At 42.8% G+C, this 14,759-nt stretch overlaps 1 protein-coding gene across 9 annotated transcripts in view; it reads left to right on the top strand.

Moving 5' to 3' along the window:
- PDE1C (phosphodiesterase 1C) overlaps window positions 1-14,759 on the top strand; it is a 260,612-nt gene that overhangs the window by 231,227 nt on the left and 14,626 nt on the right. For 2 of the 9 annotated variants that reach the window (XM_036453788.2, XM_036453790.2), the window contains one exon: window positions 4,404-7,014. The exons of the other annotated variants lie outside the window; for them this stretch is intronic. In XM_036453788.2, the coding sequence (XP_036309681.1) occupies window positions 4,404-4,417 (14 nt within the window). In that variant the 3' untranslated portion in view covers window positions 4,418-7,014. Of the gene's footprint in view, window positions 1-4,403; window positions 7,015-14,759 lie in introns of those variants that run through there. 9 annotated transcript variants of the gene reach the window in all.

Raw genomic sequence — 14,759 nt, 5'->3', positions numbered from 1 at the left:
GGGTCAAAGGAAAGATGAAGAAAGAACACAGGATTGGACTAAAGAATTACCATCCTTTGTATTGTTCTTATTCTGTATGTTTGGACCAAATGAATATATTTTAGGAGGTGATAGCATAGGCAGGTTTCAGGAAATTATATTCTCACAAATCTATCTATCTATCTATCTATCTATCTACCTACCTACCTACCTACCTATCTACCTATCATCTTAATTCCATCCATCCATCCATCTCAGTATGGTTGTAGTATTCAATATTATAGGCAATGCAATTAATTTAGAATAATCTTACTATAATCATATCCTCTATCACTTAGGGCAAGGAGTAAGCATGCATTCATACTTTGGGTATTTGGTTATAGCCATTTAAAATAGCTGTTTTACACTTATGACCTAGAATACTGAAATTTATATCTGGCTAAATCCCAATAACTATTTCTAAAATAATGTTTCTTTGTTTTGTGTAGTATTTCCTTATTATTAAAAGTGAAACCAGGACCCATGTATAAGCCCTATGGAAATTCTATTAGACATTTAAAAATGGGTTTGATCTTACCATATTTATTCTTTCCCAGTTTTGTTTTTAAATATCTTTTTATTGACTTCAGAGAGGAAGGAAGAGGAAGAGAGTGAGAGAGAAACATCAATATTGAGACTCATTGATCACTGCCTCTTGCAAGCCCACAACTTGGGCATGTGCCCTGACTGGGATTGAATCCTGACCTCCTGGTTCATAGGTTGATGCTCAACCACTGAGCCACATTGGCCAGGCTATTCTTCCCCATTTTTATTCTTTTTTTATTTTTTTTATTTAGCTTTTACCATTCTTTCTGTTGCTTACCATATCACTTTGTTGTTTTTGTAGAAAGTTGACTTTATAGGGAGGCAGTTGTGGTAGTTTCTGGGACTCAGCCAAATCAGCTTACTTCTTTGAGTTTGGGTGATAGTTAGGCATTAAAAAAAAAAAAAATCAAACCCAAGAAAAATGAAAAGTATTTACAGAATTTTTAAGTCTAATACCAATCTCTTATGAGGCCACCTCACAGATGCTCAACTTGTGATCTAGGAATAAACATGATGACCTGTAAACACATTTTAAGAGTCAAGTCATGTTAACTTGAACTTGATGCTTCTTTTTAAGACAATGATCTTTAAACCAAATGGTTTAGATCGTCATCTCCATTTCCCTGCAGCAGGAGGATGGGAGGGGTGAAATCAACAAGGCCAGGTTGGTGTCCCATTTCTCTAAATCAAGTTGCTGAAACCTTTTTCACTATTCATCCCTCAGAGTAGATACATTTCTGTGAATTTATACAAGCACACACTTGAGGCTTCAGCACCTGGTGGCTGCCCCTTTGTGAGTTATCAGAAGTCTTATCAAGGGGAGGGACAGGAGATTGACCTTGCTTAGAACCTTTCCTGAATTATTTCAAGTTGGGTGAAAATACTTTCCATTTTGGTTCTTCAGTCCCTCTTAAAAAGGTGGGTGAGTTGAACTACTTTTTGTCGCTTCCAAAAAGCCAACATATATTTACAATTAATAGAAATCAAAGTAGCAATAACAAAAATAGTCAAGTAGCTCAGTTAAACACAAAGTGGCTTCTTTTATTGTCTTAAGATACCCATTTTCATGTGCATTGTAGTCTCACCCAACTTGAGTTTAAAATGCTTCTGCAATTGTAGTTTAAGTTGAAAAAAAATACACAAAACAAAAATACAATAAAGCAAGTGTAAGACATTTGAAGTTCAGAAGAAGAATTGTAGCGTGAGGAGAGGGGCAGGCGTGATTTACAAACACTGTCACAGCTGCCTGCATAGCAGGTGCACCTTCTCTGGGAGATTTACCCCACACAAAGCCACTGGTAGTGAGGATATTTCTTTATAGGGAATAAAATTTTTGACATATCATGCTTTGCAATTGAATAAAATATTTCTTTATAGGGAATAAAATTTTTTGACATATCATGCTTTGCAATTGAATAAAAGTCAGTGTATTTATGATTTTCTTTTTAATGTAATAAAAGTCAACATTAGAAAAAGAATGGAGAGCAATTCCCTACTCATCATTATGCCCATATCTGTCCCATCTGCCTCATGTGTATTTAAGTTACTTCCTTTCAATTAAAAAATATTTGTCGAGCATATGCTATGTGTCAGGCATTGCACTACATGTAAGAAGAGTTATAAAGATAAATAAGGTATCTCCCACCTAGTCAAGGAGTCTGGGGTGGGACTTCTCCCTGCAGATAGCTATGATACTGGTCTCCTTGGAGTAAGTGCCTTAAGAGATTCATAAATAAAAGTTACTTTAGAGATTGCATGTGTTTGGGGAAGACTAGGGATGGTCACGCAGGCCACAGTCTCAGCTACAAAATATCTGCCTCTTGCTCTTTCACTGTTGGTTGTACTTCCTGACAAGGATCACAAACACAGCTCAGATATACAAGCTTCCTTTACGTACCCCTTCCCTCTACTTCTTGACCAACTTTTTTCCTCCATCCCTTGATTGGAGGTGGAGGAGGGAGGGTAGACTTCCATAGCAGCCACTCACCTCCTCTCTCATAAGCAACGACTAGAAAGGGAGGGTCACCTTTTCCCAGAGGCCTTTGGGTCCCATTAACACCCCAGATGGCCCTCTTCCCATCTCTGGGACACAGCAGTCTAGACTGTGGGTCTCTACTAACCCAGGTTGCACGAAGGAGGAGACACACTTTCCTTATTGGATACTTGAGGTGCCCTGGTTAACAGTGGTCCAGGTCAGCCATCTCCAGGTATCTGCCCCTGGTTTCCTTCCAACCAATTGGTCATATGTTTAAAAATTAAACTAGCCTATGTCATCATAACAAAATTGGGTTTTACATTCGAGGGCCTTGAGACATCTCTTAAGGTGGTTAGTACTATGATGACCATCTAAAAGGAGTCTTATTATATATGACCTCCAACTGCTGTCAGGGCCAGAGAAATGAGGAGTCCTATCTGGCAGATACTATGTGGACCAAGATGCACAAAGAAAATCAGACACAATGGAAATTTTCTAACCCTTGATTTCAGCGTGTGTTTCCTTTTCCCCTCTCTGTCAAGTTCCAACAACAAGACGGGCAATTTCTCTCACTGGTAATGCTAGAATCAAAGTGCAGTGATTGGTTGGAAGTTTTTCTTTTTTTCTGTTATTTCCCCCAAATGGGTGAAGGTGCTAATGGGGGGTAAACACACACAAGACCAGAATGGAGAAAGAGGTCTGGATCAATGGCCCCAGGAAAATTGAGACTCCACTGTAATTAATAGATCAGGAAGGACTCTTCTGTCCCTCAGTGAGTCTGCTGCCTAAGTCTTATTTAGGAGAGTATCTTACACTTTAACGTTGAGCGGGAAACTTCCCTTGTCCTCTAAAGACTCCGATGATGGTGTTATTCTTCTTAAAGTCCCCCATCCCTTTGGAGCCCTGCACTAGAGGAAACCCTCTCAAACTGTGAGATGTGAGGATATGCAGAGCATGCAGCGTGTATGGGAAGCAGAACATAGTGGTTCTTGTTTGTTTGCTTGCTTTTATAAAATTCTGTCCTACGTCCATTGAGGTTAAGTGCTGTAGAGTAGGCCAGTGAGAAAAATCCAGTATTTTCTATTCCCATTCACTTGGTCCTCTTACATCTTGTCTTCTTCCTCTCCCATCTCTCTCTGGGTCCAGTAGTAGAGAATTCAGGGGATTTTTCTATCTGCACAATGAATTTAACATCTTGCTTTAAATATTTTGGGAAACTTCTGAGGGTGAGACAAAAATTCTGATAGAGTAGGAGTGGAGAACTTTGCATGCCCCCCTCTACACCCCCCCCCCCCCAAGGGCCATTTGGATATTTTTAACACCATTTGTGGGCCATACAAAATTATCAACTTGAAAATTAGCCTGCTCTATTTGGTCAAACATTTAATTAACTCACCCCTAATGTCTTGGCAGGGCCAGACCAAATGGTTTTGTGGGCCTTATATAGCCCCAGGGCCAGACATTCTCCGCCCCTGTGATAGAGGGACATTGCTTTTGGCATTGAAATATCAAGTTAGATGAATCTGATTTTTGACCTCTGGAGCAGATGGACCAGAGTTGGTCATCACTGTCATCTTGATGGCAAAATAAGGTGTCTTAATATCCATACTGCATGAGCCAAATGTTTGGTGATCTCGTTTCAAACGTGATCTGTGTTTACAATTCTCACTGAGATTTCCCCTTTATGAACAGAGCGATTATGTTACAAAGGAGACAGCCATGACTAGCCTTGAAATGTTTAATTGGTGCCCCCCCTCCCCTTTTTATTTTTGCCCTCAGATTTTCTTCTCCTCAGACCTGGTGGTTGGAGAAGGGGGGGGAAAGGCAGCATTGACACTCTTCTTTTTCTTTTTCTTTTTTTCAGATTCAGAAGAGTAAAAAAACACCTCCCAGACAATGAGAGAGGCTGCCAATGTCTTGCGTCATTTTAGCTGAGCTTCTTCATTCTCCTTCTTCTCCTTCCACAAAGCTGGGGATGGCGTGCAACTTTCAAAAACAAGGCCCCCCGCCCTTGGCCTTGTCTCATGCCATCTCCTCCCGCATGACTGGCTGGGAGCTGGCTTGGGGGCCTTAGAACTCTGGGGGATGGTCCCTACCCCCCAACCCCCAGAAAACAAAACAACTTGAGATTTTGCACAAACAGAACCAAAACATGAAGGACTTCCTCAGAATCCTTTGCTAATGCCCTGCTTTCAAGGCACTCGTCTGGCCTGATGACAGTGGACATCATGGAGATGCTGAGAAAGGCCTGAAAAGGCCACGCAGACAGCAGTTGCCATTTTATTACTGCCCATGCCGTTGCTCTGTGTCGTGATTTTTGCACGGGCTGCCGATGGTGGAGACAGCTGGGCGGGCTTCCCTCCCAGCCTCTGGTTTCCCCTTTCCGGAGCCAGAAACATTCTTTTCTTTTCTTTTTTTTTCCCACCAGGTTCCCTTCAGACTTAAAAAAAATTGTTCTTAGGCTTTTCTTTCCATCTATATACTATGAGATTCCTTTTGTTTTTATAAAAATGATGTTTCCTATAGCAACCTTTGATGCTTAATTTACCTGTGCTTTCATTCATAAGAACCTGAATGTTTCTGCTGACGACCATGCTGTTCAGTGGTTTCACAGGGTAGCATCGTGACTAAGTGGTTATTGACAATGTGACCACTGGTGGATCCTCTTCTTTTGGCAATCTGTGGTTTGACTTAATTGCTCTTTTGTCTGTTCCAGGAAGTGCTGGGGGCCTTTGCAGCAGGGAGATGTGGCAAAGAATTCTGTTCATTTTAGTGAGCCTTTAGAGGTACCTACTAGGAGATGATTCACAGCACAAATCAGGAATAAGGCGTAGCCTGGAAAGAGAATCAAAACACAGGCCCCTGAAACCAAGTCAGACGAGACCCAGTGGAGTGCTGGGAAAGCAATTTTATGGGCCTAGATGGTGTGATTTGGATGAAACTGATTCTAAAGACACGGTTGTGGTTCACAAAGGAATATGTGAGTCCCTCCCAAGGGGAATCGCATGGATCCGTGTGAACGAGTGGGATTTGTAATGGGAAGAGAGGGCTCTATGCTACACCCGAGGGCGTTGCCCGCACATTTTATTTCTACATTTAGAAAAGCACAAAAACAAACATTTAAAAATCCGCTCACAACTAAGGCAAAATGTTGGCATTTCTTCAGAAGGGAATAGAGAGAGTATGTTTGTCATCTGCAACGCCTTTGCCTCGCTGAGCCGCCAACCGCCCCCCCCCCCCCCCCCAAAGGCCTGAAGAACTGCGCATGCCTATGGCGCACTGGTACTGGAACAGGGTTCTTCATTTTGCCCGGGAATCACACACATTTTTTTGAGCCTCCCCCTGCTTTTCCCAACAGTGACCACAGTAAACAAGGTGGTCACAAATTCAGCCACAGCCATAGCAGTTCTGGTAAGTGAGGAAAGCAAGGCAGAGCTCTCAGAGTTATTGTGATAACTGGCAATTCATAATGGGCTTTGGTGTTTAGGAAGGCAGTGAAGAGTGGCAGGGAGAGGGAGGAGTTAAGAGTCCTGGCTCAGGGGACAGTTACTAGTCAGCTATGGGAATGCTTAGGAATCAGAGTCCTTTAAAAGTATGTTGTTATTGATTTTAGAGAGAGAAGAAGGGAGAGGGATAAAGAGATAGAAATATTGATGAGAGAGAAACATCGATGGGCTGTCTCCTACAGGGATGGAGCCCACAACCCTGGCATGTGCCGTGACCAGGAATTGAACCAATCATCTTTTGGTTCGTGGTTCGATGCTCAACCACTGAGCCACACTAGTGGGCAGGAATGAGGATCTTGATAAATAACAAAGATTTTATAGGAACCCTCTCCAAAATTTTAAACATTGGCTACTAATTCAGAAACTTACAGACACTGTGCTGGTCAGAGAAAATGTGCCTATGACCTGCATTCAATCTGTGGGACATCAGTTTGCACATAGTGGTCTTAGAGATGTTCTGGTCTGGTACAGGGATGGACTACATCCAGTACTTGACTTTGGAACCTGACCTTTTACCTCAAATTGATTCCATATTTTTGTATGCTGGGCTTTGCAGCCAGTCCTAATAGAAAGCCTACAGCTTCCCTTTTATACTCTAACGAGCAAGACTAAACACTATTAAAAAAAAAAAAAGTCAGGAATATAGCCATTTCTTTTCTAGCACCAATAGAATGAAAATATACTTCATTTGCTTTAAGTCATTCATTAGCTGAAAAAGGAATGGGAATAGAATTTCATTCAGTATAGACTCTGCTTGGAACTCTCTGTGTGGGAAAATAAAAGCTCCATGTAACTTTTACTTATATATTCTTTTAAAAACTGTTTTGAAAGGACATTGAGTAAAGATGCAGAATGATCTATTTTTTTTTGAAAACATAAAACAATGTGTTATTATGCTATGAATTGATACTGGAGCAGATAAAACATTAAAATAATGATTCCAAGCCCGTATTGACTGGATTAACAACTTCTCTAAAACTCTAGCTCACTTTCTATAGTCTGTTGGTTCTCTTGAAACACTTTCCTCCAAATTGAGCAGTGATATGGGACACACTTCCTTCCATCACTCGGACTGTGGCATCTTACTGTGTGTTACATTGTCTCATAGAAAGCACGGGCCCACACACTGGAAATAAGACTTGACTGGTGTGCAGGGAAAGTGGTAGGGGCATTCCCACCAAGGACAAACCAAGTTCTCCATGTCCTTGAGGGACAAATGACAAATGGAGTCCAAACAGCTCTCCACCAAGTGTTGTTGATGTGGCATGTTTCTGTGGCATAATGACTACCGTAGGGAGGTCTTTGTTCCATCTTTTATTCACACCAACCTTTCTTGGTTTATGAGCCTACCAAACAGCTTATGGTAGCACACAAGGGACTCGTTTCTAACCCATTAAGTTCAAATGGATTTTCTTCCACTGCCCATTTCATTCTTGGGGCTTTTAAAAACCATTGAAAACATCTGATGGGATCCCATTAAGGACCTGGTATACTTAAACAATAAAATGATATCTAAACCTCACAGAGCCAAAGCATAATCTAGTGTACCTGCTTACTTCACTTGCAGATTTAAAGCCATTTTGTTATGTATCCCACCTAGAACCATGCCTTTAGTAAATGTGGGAAGTAGAAAATAAGGAGCAGTGTTATCACAGAATGTGAGACAGAGAGCAAAGGGATGGAGATTAATATTGTGACCCATATTTTAGGAGTAAAGATACTGGTTGTTTAGTGCCACTTCTATTGTGGATCACCTTTCTCTAGATATATAGATGATAGATACAAAGATGATAGATAGATAGATAGATAGATAGATAGATAGATGAGAGCTAGATAGAATATATAGGGTCTTCCTAAACATATATACATACTCTTGGAATAATTATAAAGGCAATGTTTATTAAATATATTTCATTTTCAAAATTGAGCTATCAGCTGTTAAAGTGTGTATACATTTTTGGGGGATGCCCTGTATAATACAGTGGTGCCTCGCATAAAGAACGCCTCGCACAGCGAACGCTGCACACAACGAACTTCATTTCATGATTCATACAACGAACTTTGTTTCACACAACGAAGTCGCCCGAGCTTCCACGACCGCTTTGCCCGAGCTTCCACGATCGCTGCCGATGTATTGCATCCTTCCGTGCAGGCACTGCAGGCAGTCGTTAGTCACTGCGCTTAACTTAAGCACGTATCGCAGCAATCGTTCTTCATTACGAATTAAATCACGCACGTATCACGGCAGTCGTCCTTTTAAGTTAAACTCAATATTTTTTTTATATCATGATGTATCTAAATAAAAATAATAACAAAAAATTTATCTTTTTTTATGTCATCTTAGCATATTTTATGCTACAGAACGAATTATTTTTTTTAACATGTATTGTTATGGGAAAACGCGTTTCACATAACGAACTTTTCGCATAACAAACTTGCTCCTGGAACGAATTAAGTTCGTTGTGTGAGGCACCACTGTATATGTTCTTCTATTATTAACCCTTGATTGGAGACTTACATGATAGAAATTACTTGATAACATTCCCATGGAGTATGGGGAAAAACAAAAGAAAAAAAAAGCACAAAGCTCTTTTTCTGATAATGAGATAGAGAAGATTCTGAGATTAAATCCCATGTACGTAGTATTATGTCCCAAGTAGAGGGGATTTAGGGAATCCAGGAATTTTTTTTCTCAATTGGAAACTTTGTCCTAATACCAAGATCCCCACACATTCCACCAGGAATCACCACGGGTTCATTATGGTGCCTGGCACTTGCCTCCAGGGGGCACATGGAGAATTGTCCAGCGGAATTCCACTGTCCACCTGGGGGTGCGAACTCACCTGGCGATTTAGTTGATGTCTCCCATAGGCCAAGCATATCACTAAAGGCTTGTGCTCTAAGTACGGTATATGCAGAGATAGCTAATAGCATAGTGGCTCTTCATGAGGGATGGGAAACTGCAGGTCATCTGGGGAAAATTGTCAGAGCCAAGTTTATGAAAAGATAAATTTTTTTCTATGGCTTTTGGATTTAAGAAAAACAACAACAAATGCAAAACAAGATTCTTCTGAAAACGCTCTTCCAAAAGGGGTGATGACACCAATCCTGTGGATTTACTTATAAATTCAAGCTGAAGCATTGAAAACCCCAAGTGGACTCTCGCGCCATGTGGGGGACCGTGGCCAGTGTTGCTCTGCCAATGCCATGGTCGGTGTAGCTCTGAATCACAGCAGCCCAGGACGTTAAAGAACATGATGCTGCACTAATGGTGTGATATTGGATCTCCCGTGTGAATAAGTGGAAAGCCATACTTGCAATTCATCAACACCGATCCGTGAGTAAAAAGCCCCATTATCGTTTAGAAAATGAACTTAATGGAAAAGCTGTAACGAACAGCACACTATCGCTCTGAAATATCCCTCGAGAACCAAGAGACACTTTAACTGCCAAGTTCACATTCCAGGCATTAGGGTCTCCTCTCATCAAAGGCCCTGATGGGCACAGAGGTGCTACTAGAATAAGAATGGAAACAGCCATTTAGCACATGAGGCCAAGTTCACCGGAGAAGTGAATTTGGGTCCAGGGAGGTTAGACAAATGGGAGTGGTCCCTATGGATGTTCTCACCGGACACTTGTACAAGCCGGATGCTCCGGAAAAGAACTGCTTCATCGGAAGAACATTTTGTTTTTACCTTAAACAAGAGTGGGGTGCCCTGGGAACCCAGACTGAAACTCACGGAAGTCCCCTTACACACGATTTATTCCCGATCATTTGAACCCATGCCCCACACCTCACCCTTTGTTTTTGTTTTTTAAATACTGGCAGATGTATTTGGAATGAATTTATATTTGTTCTGGCTTCTGTGCCCACATGGAAATGGGTCGAATCCTGACATCTCCAGGGGAACTGGGGGCTGAGGCAGGCCGCTCAGTGCTGTGGTAGAGGCTCTTGGCTTTGTCAGCTTCAGCCACGATTCCTGAACCTCACCCAGGAATCGGTGGGAGCTGCAGAAGCATTCCTCAGACATTCCGTGGTGCAGGGGAACTCATTTAAATAAAGTCCATTAGAGCCCAATAGCTTTGGAATGGCACGTCCCTTCTTTTGCCTCTGACAAGGCACACTGTTCTGCTTGCCGTGTTGTTCCTGTCTGAGCCACATGAGGGCATGTTGGGTAGGAGGAGTCAGGGAAGAGGGACCAGATTGGGGAAGGGGGAGCAGGAGAAGGGAATCCTCATGGGAACTCAGTTTCCCAAAGCCAGGAGAGTCACGTCGGGCTAATGCGATGCTGTTAGTGTCTTCCTCTGCACAGAGCGCAGCTTTTGCTGTTACAGGGTTTTTTCCTTGGGGTGGTGGACCCTCACCCTGGTGTGCACACTCTCCTAATGAGGGTGCTGGCCATACGCGAACGGGTAAATGAGCTCATCTGAGCCTTAGATTCTGCTATTGTTCAGCTGGATTTGTGGGTGCTGCCTGGATGAATGTCAAAATGCTTGCCAAGATTCAAAAGAGGGAGGCAAGCAGAAAGCAAACCCCAAACCCCAATTCAGATGGTGCCAAGTGAACAGCTCTTTGGAGGGAACAGGAAGGGATCTCTGGGTGTGTTCTCCCAATGTTCCTCTGCAAGGGAAGACGGCGAAATGGACGGGCCTCTGTTTTATGGCAGCGACAAAACGGACTTCTACCATGTGAAATAGGTTCCAAGCCGATAAAAGGCAGGCTGTAATTCACATTTGTATATCAAAGGGCAAGAGAGTGGCCATTCATCCTAAACAAGAATGTTTTGATCCCTGTGATACTGGCTTGTACTGAAACTTGTATGTCAAATGTCATGGTGTTACATCTCCAAACACAGAAATAAAACATAGGGACTCGTGTAAAACAGGGTGTGCTAACTGCTCTCAGTAAATCCCGTGTCTGTTGTAAGTCTTTATTGCTGAGGAGGCTGACGGGTCCTTCGTGCATACTTCCCCCCAGCAACCAGCAGTGAATACGTACCTATATGTTCTTCTGGTTACCAAATAAAAACATTCGTTCACCTCTTGATTGGAATTCAAAAAATGAAAAGGCTGTTTGTTCTTTTAATGTTTTTCCTGGTTGTCTGTGTGCTGGCCCAGATGTGGGGCTGTCTGAACTTACTCAACAACCCATCTCCTTTGCATTCCTCCAAACGCCACGTGATGCCCAGATACCTGTGCTTTTGCCTGCACACTGGAAGATACACATGGTGTATCATGTGTCAGGTGATCTCTTGTGAGGTGGATGGGTTATCAGAAGCTCCTGGGAGGTGTAAGAAATGCCGACAGTCATGGAATTAGGTTGGCTTCCGTATGTTGTTTTCTTCTGGGTACCATGATATTATATTTTATAGTCCTGCGATGCTAGTTTTCAAATTACAAACATTTTTCCTTCTCCTCTTGTGAGGGCTACCTGGCAATATGTTCCCTCTCTCCAGCCATGAAGGTACAGAGTATGAACAGGGAATGGTCCTTACCCTTATCTGTGGGCCTACAAGTGGCTTTCCTCCTTCAGACCATCACTAAGAAGGGCTCCCCTAGTGGTGAGGGAGGGCATTACACAAACACCACCCTCTTCCCCAGGCCACCTGCCCTGTTGCTCCCGTGTAGTAATTCCACTGGCTTGTTTTTCTGGACTGTGGTGTTCATCTAAAGCAGCTGTACCTGCCACATATTAAAATGTGTTTTTAATTTTTTTTCTGAAAGAAAAAGCAGTTCTTATTTTGAAACATATCAAGAAGTATGATGCAATTAAAATCATTGGTAATACCCTATCCAGGGATTATCCCCTGTCAGTTCTTCACTGAACTTCCTTGTGGTTTTTGCTATACATTTTTACACAGCTGAGGCCATTCAGTCCAGTACATTTAATTTTGTATTAAGGTTTTACCCACATAGTATTAGATTGTTAGTATTGTCCCATAAACACACACACACACACACACACACAAAAACACACACACACACACAATACACACACTACATACCTCTTTATTAATGTAATTTAAATAGCAACATAATATTTTGTTTTGTGACCCTAGCACAATTTTACTTAACCACCTCTCTGTTGGACAATTAAGTTACACACTTTTATTTTGAAAGCTGTAACTAATGTAGCAACGGAGTTCTTTGTACATAAGGCTTGGATGGATTTCTGCATATCTCTACTGGAAAAATTTCTGAGATGTACAATCACCGGGCCAGAGGTTGTGAATGTTTTTTCAGACTCCTCATTCACATGCCCAACCCCAAAGCATATTCAGGTATTAAGACCCCCTTATTTAAGCCTCACGTAGTGTCACATGTCTGAATAGCTCTTGTGGTCTTGATCATTGTTCTGTGTGATGAACTGAGGTGAAGTATCAAAGAAGCAAGCACAGTACTGATGGTGGTTGCACCGTAGAGGAAAAATGTTACTACAGACTCTGCACGGGCCACCCTCATTAATATGCTATCAGAAAAGAGCTCTTAGGGAAGCGCAGGCAGGTGGGGACCCTCACACTCTCAGGCCTCCCAGAGCCCCGAGCAGAAGGTGGACTTCTCTGGATGCTGTTTCGTCAGGGCCGTGAAAAGGCAAAAAGGATGATTTGTTCTCGGGCATCAGGTGACAGACGGCTCGGTGATGTCCGCCACACCCCTAATGGGACACAGAGAAGAGGTTGGTAGATGTGCTTAGCAATAGCGGTGGATCGAAGCTTGTGGATATCCATCAGGCAGCCTTGCAATTGCTAACCGGGAGGGATGGAGGATGCCTGGCCGACAAGCACTTTTTCTAGTTTAGTCTTTCAGCAGCTGCCTCTGCCTGGGGGATCTGCTCGTGTCATAACAACATTGCTGTTGTTGGTCTATTACTTACAATGACACTTGGTCTCACGGCTCTTACATCATGCTTTCCCAGCAGGCTTGGGCTTGGCGGGGCCACCCCATCGGGCAGAAGGGAGAGTTTTTGTTTGAGCTCAAGCTGTAAGTCATAGGGGTTTAGTGCTAATCCCACGCCTGAGTCTTAGGTGTGTTTGCTGCCCCAAAGCGGTCAGCGGTGCTTGTCATTTCCATGCCGCCTCTCTTCCAGTCCTCCTGATGAATTGCATTTATTGCCCTTTAGCTGAACCAACCAAGGGCATTGCTTTGAAATATCTGAAAGCTATTTGTTTGTCAAGAGTTACTGCCAGTTCCTCAAGCCGAGGTGATGACATTTCAGCCTCAGGCTGACTGATTGGGTTGTTTACTCTTTGGGCATTCAGATGCTGTAGGTGAAGGACGATGTAATTCATGACCTTAAGTGCTTTTCTCCCAAGATGACATACCAGCTACTTCACACACACACACACACACACACACACACACACACACCTCACACACACACACACACACACACACACACGCACATACACACATATACACACACACCTTTCTTTTGAATGTAAATAACAAACATTACGTTGGCCAAGCATTTTCACCTGTGTACTCTCACTTGATCCTCACAAATAGATACAGAAATTGATGTTTTTAAATCTTTATAGATGAGGATAATGAAGGTTAGCTGACGCACTGATGTAGTTATTTACTCGTTTTCATTTTACCCACCTCAACTATAAAATATTTCAGAATTCTAAAATCACATACATTTAAGCAACTTGTGTTTTTTTGTTTGTTATGAAAGGGTAAGACAGTGGTTGGCAAACTGCGGCTTGCGAGCCACATGCGGCTCTTTGGCCCCTTGAGTGTGGCTCTTCCACAAAATACCATGGCCTGGGCGAGTCTATTTTGAAGAAGTGGAGTTGAAGGAGTTTAAGTTTTAAAAATGTGGCCCTCAAAAGAAATTTTAATCGCTGTACTGTGGCTATTTGGCTTTGTTGATTAATGAGTTTGCCGACCACTGGGTTAAGGAAGCAGAATAAAACCCCAGGCAGTGAGTTGAGCGACAGGTAGACAGCATGGACCTGGGGCTCGTTAGCATGCAGCCACGCAGGCTGAGAGGCCCCCCAGGGCCCAGCACTAAGTCGTGAAGTAGATCTGAGTTTCCTGGAAAAACAAATACAAATGAAAAGAAGCCATTGACAGGATTCTCATCATTCCATGGCGGTAATGCTCACCAGTCTTTCAGAAGAAAGAACGCCTCCCTGAGGGCTGAGAGAGAGTCTTTCAGGAACTTTGAAAATGCCTATGCTCAGGCTCTACCCCAGACCAATTAAAGCAGCCTTTCGGGGGGCAGGGCCTGGGGATCCGCACAGTTTCTTTAAAATCCCCAGATGCTCCCAATGCACAGCCAGGATTGAAAAGCGCTGATGGTGAATTCTGAATCACGGAGAGGAGCGAGATCCACACCAAATCCCAGGGTGAGCTCTGTGTCCCAAGGCCAAGGCCAGCTTGGAGCAGCAGAGCAGGTCAGAATGAAGGGAGGCTCCGGCCAGTAGTCAGCAGCTGCTAGGGACCCTACCTGTGCACGAATTTCATGCACTAGGATTCTAGTATTTATGTAAAAAATAAAATATGTATGGGTATATGTATGTACATCTTTTTGCAGAACAATTCAGCACTCTTTAGTTTTGCTCTCTCTTTCCTGATCCACATATTGGGGTCTGCCTTCTCATTCCCACAAAGCCCCTCAGCTGCTTGTATGAATGAAGATGTTTCTTTCCTGATAGGAACTCCATTGCTGGCTTCGTGATCAGGGGAGACTTCCACACCCTAGCATC

The sequence above is a fragment of the Pipistrellus kuhlii genome, unplaced genomic scaffold (assembly GCF_014108245.1).
Source record: "Pipistrellus kuhlii isolate mPipKuh1 unplaced genomic scaffold, mPipKuh1.p scaffold_m20_p_26, whole genome shotgun sequence".
Taxonomy (NCBI): Eukaryota; Metazoa; Chordata; class Mammalia; order Chiroptera; family Vespertilionidae; genus Pipistrellus; species Pipistrellus kuhlii.
Note: the sequence above shows the minus strand (reverse complement) of the source record. Positions and strands in the feature narration are given on the sequence as shown.